The sequence below is a fragment of the Panthera pardus genome, unplaced genomic scaffold (genome assembly GCF_024362965.1).
Source record: "Panthera pardus isolate Hobbes unplaced genomic scaffold, ASM2436296v1 HiC_scaffold_12, whole genome shotgun sequence".
NCBI lineage: Eukaryota > Metazoa > Chordata > Mammalia > Carnivora > Felidae > Panthera > Panthera pardus.
Window position 1 is genome coordinate 6,298,538 of NW_026526677.1, and position 11,277 is coordinate 6,309,814.

At 47.6% G+C, this 11,277-nt stretch overlaps 1 protein-coding gene across 3 annotated transcripts; it reads left to right on the top strand.

Annotated features, from left to right (window-relative positions):
• The first annotated feature begins 242 nt into the window (after positions 1 to 242).
• Positions 243 to 3,739, top strand: MRPL11 (mitochondrial ribosomal protein L11). Of its 3 annotated transcripts, none has more exons than XM_019415067.2 (6): positions 249 to 354; positions 470 to 661; positions 1,035 to 1,130; positions 1,942 to 2,035; positions 2,122 to 2,298; positions 3,445 to 3,739. In XM_019415067.2, exons 2-6 carry the CDS (start codon positions 539 to 541, stop codon positions 3,606 to 3,608), a joined length of 654 nt encoding a protein of 217 aa, XP_019270612.2. In that variant the 5' UTR covers positions 249 to 354; positions 470 to 538; the 3' UTR covers positions 3,609 to 3,739. The 3 variants fall into 3 exon arrangements, with proteins under 3 accessions (XP_019270613.2, XP_019270612.2, XP_019270614.1); XM_019415069.2 differs by having other exon boundaries at positions 255 to 354; positions 2,122 to 2,281; XM_019415068.2 differs by lacking the exon at positions 1,035 to 1,130 and having other exon boundaries at positions 243 to 354.
• The last annotated feature ends 7,538 nt before the right edge of the window (positions 3,740 to 11,277 follow it).

An 11,277-nucleotide genomic window follows, 5' to 3' on the forward strand; every position in this document is an offset into this window, starting at 1 on the left:
ATGCTTCCAGGGTCTGTACTCTTAACCATGGTGCCTTTCAACAACTGGCGAGGAACCGACCGGGCTCAGAAAATAAAGAGATTCCCACGCCTGAGAAGCTCTCGGTTCCTTTCAAACCCACGGATTATAATCGTGTCCAGCAGATGGCGCCTCAGAGCATAGCAACGTGCTAGATCGGCATTAGCGGTCAAAACCACCATGCCCACAATGCTGTGCGGGCATTAAGGTCCTCCTCCTCCTCCTCCTCCTCTTCCGGTTTAGCTGTCCGAGGCACCGCCTATGTGCTCTGCAGGCGGAATGTCTGTATCTGAGCCATTCAGGTCCTTCCCCTATCTTCAGATGGCGAGTTAAAAGGTGTTTTCCCTCATGTGACTCTCCTTGCTTTACTAGTTGGAGGGTAGAAGGGCCGAAACAACGCTGCTTTTTTGTTGGCTTCACCTGACGCGAGGACCCTTGACCTCTGACCCAGGATGGCGGCGCCCAAAGCCGTCGCTCTTGCTGTTGCCCTGAGGTGAACTGAGGCCGGGAGTCCCGCGTCATGTCGAAGCTGAACCGGGCCACTCGGGCTCTCAGGAAGCCCGAGGCTGGTGGCGTCATCCGGACCATCGTGCGGGCAGGCCAGGCCATGTCTGGGCCCCCTCTAGGCCCCATCCTGGGTCAGGTGCAGCGGTGGCTGGAACGCGGAGCGGGAGGCGCCGTGGGGTGGGAGCTAGTACCCGGGTGGAGGGTGCGGGGTCTGGAGCCAGGGAGGCCTCGGTGCAAAGCGCGGCTCTGCTACCTACACGCTTAATGTCTTTGCGTTCGTTACATGGGTCCTTCGAGGCTCATCTTCCCCCGTCCTTCCTCACCGGCTGTGGTGAGGATAGAGGGATGATGCATACAGATCATCTGGCGCGTAAAGTGTTAGTTCAATCTGGGCGGCAAAAAGAGGATGGAAACCGTAACGAAGAGAAGACGAGGGAAGGGACGGACAGAACCTCCTGGGTGGTAGGAAGCCGCCCCTTCCCACACTAACGCCAGTGCTCCCCTCCCAGAGAGGCGTTTCCATCAACCAGTTCTGCAAAGAGTTCAACGAGAAGACAAAGGACATCAAAGAAGGCATTCCTTTGCCCACCAAGATTTATGTGAAGGTGCACAGTTGGGACTCTGATCCTGTTTGGTTTTAAGGTTTTATTTTAATTCCAGTTAGCACACGGTGTTACGTTAGTTTCGGGTGGACAATACAGTGATTGGACAATTCCCCACATCACCCGCTGCTTATCGTGGCAAGTGCCGGCCTTAATCCCCATCACCTCTTGATCCTGTTTGTTTTTCTTCCTCCTTATTCTCCCTAGTTCCTGGGGGCTGGTCACTTGGGGTTGGTGCTCAGCTCCTAACTTTGGGCGAGTCTCTTGCTTTTACCGAGCCCCACCTTCCCCATTAACACAGCGGAGACCAGACCATATCTTTTCTGAGCCTATCCTACTATATTGCAGTTCCTTCCTTTGCCTCTCCATTCCACTGGGCTTTTTTTTTTTTTTTTTTTTTTAACATTTATTTATTTTTGAGAGACAGACAAAGCATGAGTGGGGTAGGGGCAGAGAGAGGGAAACACAGAATCCGAAGCAGGCTCCAGGCTCCGAGCTGTCAGCACAGAGCCTGACTTGGGGCTTGAACCCTTGAACTGTGAGATCATGACCTGAGCTGAAGTCGGACCCTTAACAGACTAAGCTACCCAGGCGCCCCTCACTGGGGCTTTTAGAGCAGAGTTGGGCCTGGACTAGAAGTGACAAAGCTGTTTGCTACAGATATATTTTCCCTGTGGTTTTGTGGTCTGTTAGATGGGCACCATCAGGAGGTGAATCAAGGGAAGCGGGGGATAGAAGTTAGTTCTCTGGGCCAGGGCAGTAGGGGTTAGGGGAGGCAGGAGACATATTCTCATATATGTCTTTTTCCATTAAGCCTGACAGGACATTTGAGATCAAGATCGGACAACCCACTGTTTCCTACTTCCTGAAAGCAGCTGCTGGGATTGAGAAGGGGGCCCGGCAGACAGGTAAGGGTCAGGGTGGGCTCCCGGGAGTCTGGGGGCTCTGGAAGGAAGCAGGGGCACCTGAAGGTCTACTTGTTTCTTCCTCCCAGGGAAGGAGGTGGCAGGCCTGGTGACCTTGAAGCACGTGTATGAGATTGCCCGAGTTAAAGCTCAGGACGACGCCTTCGCCCTGCAGGATGTGCCCCTGTCCTCTGTTGTTCGCTCCATCATTGGCTCTGCCCGTTCCCTGGGCATTCGTGTGGTGAAGGAGTGCGTGTCCTGGGAAGGTGCAATGGGAGGGGAGGGCTTGGAAAATTCTGGACTCTGGGGCAAAGCCGAGAGGGCCCATTACAGTGGGAGGGTCAGCTTCTGAGTCAAGGACCTTAGACTTCTTAGGAGTGGGGAGCCTTATTCATCTATTTGGAACATGAATATTAAATGCCTGTTACGTCTCGTTCTGGACATTAAATACAGCCAGGAACGCGACAGCCATGCTTGGTCCCGCTCCTGAGTTCAGTTCAGAGCTGGAGGCAGATGCATAAATGGAACATTAGGCTGCTGAACAGTCACTGTTGACAAAAGTAACTACAGGTGTCTTGAGAACAGAGAGTAGAGCTCCTGATTTTGCCTGGAGTGTCAACGAGGACTTCATAGAGGAGGTGACATCTAAGCAGAGACTTGGAAAAAGAGGTCACGGATGGGGGAAAGATCCCCGTGAAGGACAGAAGGTGAAGAAGTGAAGCAAAGAAGTGCAGTGTGATCTGGTATACGATGCTAGAAGCAAAGTGGGGAATAGGAAGAGAGGTGAGGCAAATGGACCTGCTGAGAAGGCCGAAGGCTGTCTATAGCTGTCTCTAGTTCAGACTTGATCCAGAGGCCAGAGGGGGCCTCCTCCTAGAGCTTGGGATGACCTCAGGAATTGTTTCTTTGAGTGAGACGTTGAATGGAAGGGCATCCGGCTCAGGCAACAGCAGGGTCAGTACTTGGTCCTTTATGGGCCTCTTGCTGGTTTGCGTCCCATGCTGAGGCTGATGGTTGTTTCCTAAGAGAAGTGAGGTTAAGCATGGTACAGGGATGGACTTGACTTTTCTCAAATCTTTACTTTTACTAGGAGTACAGAGACGAGCCAATCTGACCCCTGCTTGCGGGGAGGCATGTGCGCACAGCCAGCTGACTTCTTTGTACATAGTGTTCATGGGCACAGAGGAAGGGGCAGTTGATCTGGACTGGGGGATAGCCGTGACCTCAAAGGACTAGTGGGGCTTTAAAGAGGGAATAAAAGGCAGAGGTGGGGGTAGGAGTGGGGTGGCAAAGGTGTGGAGGCTGGGGAGTCCAGGAAGGGAGAAAGTGTGCTGAGACAGTGCCATGGGCCCTGGTAAGCTCCCCAAAGGTGACTGGCCACTCACTCACCATCTGTTTTTCTGCACCTGCAGCCTCAGTTCAGAAGAGTTGGCAGCTTTCCAGAAGGAGCGAGCCGCATTCCTGGCTGCCCAGAAAGAGGCAGATTTGGCAGCCCAGGCGGAAGCTGCCAAGAAGTGACCCCCATCTCCTGCCCTCCAGGATTTTGAAGGGAACAGCTGGAATGGAGGCCAGTTGAAAAGCTGTGCCAAAGGGGAGGCAGGGAGGTGACACCAATCTGATTGTTATTTCCCTGACTTTAAATTATATATTTTTTTATGTATGACAGTATCAAGGGCTCAAGCCTAAATAAACATCCTGTGTCACCCACTTTCAATTTCTGTCTTGGGACCCCAGGGGACAGGGACCAATGCTGACAGTCGCCAACATGGACAGACCTCATCTACCCTAAGGAAGGAGGGTCTTCCTACATGCTATGGAATCCGATGCTCAGCCAAGCAGAGCACCTTGCCCAGGTTTTGAATCGGTGGCAAAGGGAGGAGTTAGAGCTGCTGGCTTCCGATTCGAAATCTGTGTTTTCTCCTCCCCGGGGCCGGGAGAACAGGTGGGGGCCATGGAAGCCGAGACTTGGGTGTACGGACGCAGCAGAGGTATCTCGTGCCGCCGTCAGAAATCTCTCTTCTCTCCTTGGAGACTTCCCACCTCAACAGAAACGGCCTGCTGTGGGGACTCGGCGGCGAGCAGAGTCACTGCAAAGAGCACCTCAGGTCCCAGGCACTGCTTCGGGCCCCTCTCCTAAGCTGACCCCCGGCCTGGGTCCGGTGTTAGCTGAAAGTGAACCACGGTGGAGTTAAGGGCTGCAGACCTACAGAAGAAGCAGAGCTTCAGTGGGTACCCGCCCACGTTGAGGGAGGTCTTTGGGAAGCCCCTGGCCTTTTGTTTTCCTCACTATCCAGAACGCCGAGGATTCCTGTCCTGTCAGCGAGAGGAGGAGTCAGGGCAGGAACGGGATTCACGTTTACTAAGCATGTTAGGCGCTAGGCACCCCCTTTTACCCTGAGATTTGGAAAGCATGGGAAAATAGAACTGAAACCCTCATGTAATCCCACCGCCCCGATGAGACTCCTGCCGGTATTTTGGTGTTTATCTTTTCCACTGTTTTCTTTGTGTATGTATTTATATATAAGACTATTTAAGAAATTGGAGGGGCACCTGGTGGCTCAGTCGGTTAAGCGTCCAACTCTTAATTTCGGCTCGGGTCGTGATCTCACAGTTGGCGAGCTTGAGCCCCGTCTCAGGCTCTATGCTGACAGTGCAGGGCCTGCTTGGGATTCTCTGTCTCACTCTCTCTGCCCCTCCCCAGGTCTCTCTCTCTCTCTCTCTCTCTCTCTCTCTCTCAAAATAAACTTAAAAAAAAATAAAAAGTTGGGGTCATACCCTGGATACTGTTTGATTCTACTTTTTTTTTTTTTTAATTTTTTAACGTCTATTTATTTTTGAGACAGAGAGAGACAGAGCATGAATGGGAGAGTGTCAGAGAGAGAGAGGGAGACACAGAATCCGAAACAGGCTCCAGGCTCTGAGCTGTCAGCACGGAGCCCGACGCGGGGCTCGAACTCATGGACCGCGAGATCATGACCTGAGCCGAAGTCGGACGCCTAACCGACTGAGCCACCCAGACGCCCCTGTTTGATTCTACTTTTACTTCTAACGTGGCAACTAAGAATATTTTCTGGGGCACCTGGGTAGCTCAGCTGGTGAAGTGTCCAACTCTTGATTTCAGCTCAGGCCATGATCTCGTGGTTTGTGATATCAAGCCTGCATCAGGCTCTGCGCTGACAGCACAAAGCCTGCTTGAGATTCTCTCTCTCTAGGGTGCCTGGGTGGCTCAGTTGGTTAAGAGATTCTCTCTCTCTCTGCCCCTCCTCCACTCTCTCTCACTCAAAATAATAAATAAACATTTATTAAAAAAATTTTCTGTTATTAATTCTTTTCCTCAAGTGATTTTTAATGACTCCCTAGTATTTTAATGACTCCCTAGTATACAGGGGTGCCTAGGTGGCTCAGTCAGTTAAGCATCTGACTTTTGATTTCAGCTCAGGTCATGATCTCACAGTTCATCAGATTGAGCCCTGCATCGGGCTCCGTGCTGACAGTATGGAGCCTGTTTGGGATTCTTTCCCTCCTCTCTCTGCCCCTCCCCTGCTCACGTATATGTGTGCTCTCTCTCTTAAAATAAATAAAAAAAATATGTATGCACGAAGCCTTGTGATGAACATCATTTGGATAACAGTTTTGAGCGGCTTATGTGTCAGGCACTGTTTTTTTGGCACTAGAACTGAGGACACAAGAATAAATATGACAGACATTTTCTCCCTTCAGAGATGGCATTTAATAATAATTACCCAGAAAAAATTAGTTACTACTGTGACAGGAGAGGTATGACAGGCTGGGAGAGTGTACGAGGGGTACAGCCAAGCCTGGAGATTCAGTGAAGAGTTCTCAGGGGAGGTGATTTTAAGCTAGAGGGGTTGAAGGCAAGACCTGAAGGATGACCCTCACAGCTGGGGGTGAGTTCAGCATGGGATCTCAGGCAGAGCTGTGTCTGTTACCTATCACTGCATGATGACATTATCGCACACCTAGTGGCTTAAAACACTGTCTCCATTTCTGTACATCAGGAGTCTGGGCATGGCTTAGCTGGGTTCTCTGCTTCAGGGTCTCAAAGCTGCAATTGAAGTGCTGGCTGGGGCTGTGGTCTCATCTGAGGCCCAACTAGGGAAGGATCCGCTCCTGAAATCATGTGGTTGTTGGCATATTTCCGCTCTTCCTTCCTCTCACCTTGGGCATTGCTCTAAAGCTGCCTTTTGAAATTAAATGAGGCTGTTTGACTTGCTTTGGCCAGTGAAATGTGAGCAGGAGTCATGCGGGCAGAATTATTTACTAGACCGTGAGGCTCTGCAGTGCTGTCTCCCCCTGCTGCAGCAGGCATAAGCCCATGTTGATGTGGATGGGGAGATACGTGCTGAGACCCCCGGGGGGCAGCTGCCCTGAAGCTTTGCCTGTACCCTGGCAGTCCTTCTGTGAGCAACAAATGGACCCTGTTAGTTTAAATCTGGTATTTTGGGGTTTGTTACAGCAGCAAGACTTAGCCCATCCTGACGGTTTGGAGAGAAGCTTGTGATGTTGGAAAAATGGAATGAAACCCAGTGTGGCCCGTCTCAGGTCATTTCCCTTCAGGTGAAGTCTTCGAAGCGAGGTGGTTGAGTTGCCCTTCAGTTTGCATTTCTTTAGGAATCGTATGATGTAGGTGCCTGTATCTCCATTTTGCAGATGAAGAAAATGAAGCTTGGCTGGCAAGTGCTTGCCCAGGGTCACGCATGGCCCCTTACTTCACTTGAGGAAATAAAAACCACCAGATGGAAAACTCCCACAACTTTGGCCAAATCTACAAACCTACTATCCTTCACTTCTTCCTGTCTGTAAGAATGGAGTTTTTTCGTTCCATCAGAGACAAATCGCTCCACCTCTGCTGGTGGCCCTCTTTCACCCTCTCTGTCACCACCACCCTCTCTGTCACTAGTTTCTCCCAGATGCAGTGATGTGGAAGGGTTCAGGCTACACAGGAGCTCCGTGCTTCTTCACTGTGTGGTCTTGGGCAAGTTACTTAACTGCTCTGTACCTTAGACTCGTCTATTCGACAGGGAAAATAGTGCTGACCTGAACAGATTGTTGTAAAGATTAAATGAATTAATGCACGTAAAGCCCTCAGAACAATGACTAGCATATTACAAGTTTCCAATAAATGGGAGCTGTTATTATTCCTGGGTTGTTTTCTTGAGCAAATACGCACACTCCAGTATTATTTAAAAAAAAAAAAAAAAAAAAAAAAAAAAGCTACTTCTCTGGCTTCACATCTCCTTTTAGCCACTGTCCCATTTCTCTGTTTTTTTTCGCTGTAAAACCTATAAGAATTGTCCAAAAGTAGTGTCTATGTTTCATCTTCCACTCACTCTTTAAGTCTTCTAATGCTTTTTGTCTTAAACTCTCCTGTGGCTGTTATTAAATATGCCAACATCAATCTCCCTTTTGGTTAGCGTTGGTATGACTACTCTTTTTTTCCATCATTTCAACCTTTTTCTATCCTTATGTTTTAGATGTTCTTGTAACAGCACTAGTGGATATGGTAGTCACCTTCTGAAACTGTCTCCAAAGATTCCCACCTCTTAGTAATTAACACCCACCACACTTTCAGGGTTGGCCTATGTCACCATAGGTTGTTTTTCCCCCCCTTACTCAGCATAATACCTTTATGATTCGTCCTAGCTGTCGTGTGTACCAGTAGTTCTTTCTTTTGTATTGCTGAGCAGTATCCCAAGGTGTGGATGTACCACGGTCTGTTAATCATTCATCTGTTGAAACGTATTTTGCTGTTTCCACATTTTTGCTATCACAAATAAAACTGTTATGATCATTCCCGGAAGACCTAATTTTCATTCCTTTGAACAAATGCCCAAGAGTGCAATTGCTAGGTGGTATAGTATGTTTAGTTTTGTGAGACTACAAAGTTTGGGTTGCCTGGGTGGCTCCGTTGGTTGAGAGCATCTGACTCTTGATTTCAGCTCAGGTCACGATCTCATGGTGGTGACGAAGTCATCGAGCCCTGCATCGGGCTCCGGGCTGAGCATGGAGCATGCTTGAGAATCTCTCTCCCTCTCTCTCTGCCCCTCCCCTCCTTCCTCCCCTGCTTGCACATGCTCTTTTGGAAAGGAGGAAGGAAGGAAGGAAGGAAGGAAGGAAGGAAGGAAGGAAGGAAGGAAGGAAGAAAAAGGAAACTGCAAAATTTCTTTCCAGAGTAACTGTATCATTTTACATTCCAACCAGCAATATGTGAGTGATCTAGTTTCTCTGCATTCTTACCAGCACTTGATATTACCATAATTCTTGTTCTTATGTAGTTGTTCTGACAGGTGGTTAATGATATCTCACTGTGATATTAATCTATGTTTTCCTAATGGTTAGTGTTTTTAAATATCTTTTCACATACTTATTTACTATACATACATGTGCTATGGTAAAATGTCTCTTCATGTCATTTTTTTCCATTTTTTAATGGATTGTTTGATTTTTTACTGTATGTCTCAAGAGTTTTAGATAGGAGTCCTTTATCAGATGTGTGGTTCACAGATATTGTCTCCCACTGGGTAGCTTGTCTTTTTATCCTCTGAACAAGATCCTTCACAAAGCAAACACTTTTAATTTCAACAAAGTTCAATTTAACATTTTTTTCTTTTATGGATCATATTTTTGGTGTCATGACTAAGAACTCTTCACCAAGCCCCTGGCGCCTGAGATTTTCTTTTGTGTTTTCTTCTACAAGTTTTATATTTTATGTGGTGTTGTTTCGTTTAATTTTGTTTAGCTCTCTGTCCACACCATAAAAACTTTATTTACTATGGCCGTGTCCTCTTAAACCATATCCGGAGTATAATTATGTGTTACATTTAAGTCTGTGACCCATTTCGAGTTAGTTTTTGTATAAGATGGGAGGCTTTGCTTGGGGCTCTCCCTCTCCCCTCTCCCCGCCCCCAAGGATACCTAATTTGTGCCATTTGTTGAAAATATTGTTCTTCCTCCACTGAATTGCTTTTGCAATTTGAAAGACCTATTTTTCTTCAATCCTGAAAGGCTGGGAGAATTTCATTCTGCCCCTCACAGTATTTGAGCTTAGCATTCCTCCCCATGCAGGTTTGGAATCTGGTATATGTCTAGTCTATGGCCATACCACCCTGAACGTGCCCACTATTATCTGATCTCAGAAGCTAAGCAGAGTTGGGCCTGGTTAGCACTTGGATGGGAGATCAGGTATATGCCTTGATGGGTTGACATCATGGGGGTCTTTCCCCTTCAGCACCATGAGACTATGGGGGATTATCTTTGCCTTTTAGCTTTCATCTCAGTCTGGAATTTAGCAACTACTCCATGGGGGGAAAGGCCATGATTTTGGGGGCACATCCAATTTCCAATCCATTACACCAGCCCCTCATGGCCACCCCAAAAATTCACTGCCCAAGGATTCCCTCTTCCCACTAAACCAATCAGCCTGCACTCAGAACAGGAAATTTTTTCCAGGGAAGAAGATGATGTGCTCATCAACTCACACACGAAAGGCTCTTTTCTCTCTGAAAATTTAGTTTGTCTACTTCTTGTTGTTTCTATGTTCTCCACACAACTTCCAGAAGGATGGCTTCAACATGTAATCATACCATATCCTTCCCCTGCTCAAGTCTACTCAATGGATTCCTAATGCACATGAAATCAAGTCTGAGTTTCTTAAAATGTTTGAAGTAATCTTTTCCCTCATATTGTTGACCTCAATCCAGCCACGCTGATTTCCTTGTTATTCCTTTTTAAAAAAAAAAAAAAGATTTTATTTTCAAGCAATCTCTACAGTCAGTGTGGGGCTTGAACTCACAACCCCGAGATCAAGAATTGGATGCTCTGTGGACTGAGCCAGCCAGGCGCTCCAATATTATCTCCGCGTAAAGTTTTTCCTGACACCGCACTCAAGTTAGAAGACTCTAAACTAGAGCTATGGCTCTTCATCACAGCACTCTGGTTCTTTCCCTTACTGTACATATTGTATACTCTTTTTAGGCTGCTTGTTTACTTTTTCTGTTGTCTCCTCGCAACTAGAATGTGAGCTCTGTGAGCCCAGGGACCTTGTCTTTCTTGTGTGCTGCTGCCGTCCCCAGCACACAGAACAGCTTCTGGCACATGCAGGTATTGTAAATATTTATCACATGGAAAAATGAAGCCCTTGAACACAGTCCTTATGATCCCCAGACTTGAGCCCCTTCTCCTACATTCTGCTCCCAGGGAAGAGTTAGTATTGGTGGGGAGGGAACTGACTGAGAGTAGAGCTGGCTTCCGCAGTGACTCTGGGAGTGCCATTGGGCGACCTCTTTCCTCTCTCCCAGCCTCAGTTTATCCGTTTGTTCTTAGCTGTGGCGCCCTGAGCCACAGGGACCTTGGCAGAGAGAGGAACAGAAGCAGATCCTTCTCTGTCCAGCAGGCGGAGCAACTCGCTTTCTAATTTTTTTTTTCTCTGCGCTGGACGTGCCTGCCTCTCTCTCTGGTTCTGAGTGATCTCTGGTGCCTCCTCGTCAAAATGCACAGTCTACTGTCACCCACCACCACCAGAAACCTCCCGTGAAGTGCTTCTTTTTTGTCACATATTTTAATTTTTTAGATCCTCCTTTATTTGGTTGAACTTTTAAAGAAACTTTTAATTTCAGAATAGATTTAGATTTATGGAAATGTTAAATATACTCCATGCCTATCATTTCCCCTGTTATTAACGTCTTACACTTACTGGTGCACTTGTCACAATTAATGAGGCTATACGGATACATTATTATTAACTAAAGTCCATAATCTATTCAGATTTCTCTCTTTTTTTTAAACCTCTCTTTTTTCTGTTCCAAGATCCTATCCAGAATATCACTGTGTATTTCGTTGTCATTTTTCTTAGGCTCCTTTCAGCTGTTCACAGCTTCTCAGACTTCTCTTTCCTTTTTGATGACCACCAGGGAGGTTTTTAGATGGGGCTCCAGCGTGTCTTGAGCTTACATATTCCCTTAAGACTCGAAGCTGAGCGCTATAACCTTTTGCCTTCCGGGGAACTCAGGAACAAGTTTTTGTGGTAGAAACTGGTGACTTTCGACTCAAATCCTTGGGCTGATCTTCAGAAATGGTCCCTCTCAATCTAATATTTCTGGTGTGTCTGTCGTGTGCTCATCCCCGTGTACTGTGCCAGCAGAGGAGTGGAGCTAAGACTGGGTCCTCCCAGGGCTTATGGTTCACTTCTTCTGTCCAAGTTGGAGAACAGAGGCACAGGAAAGAAG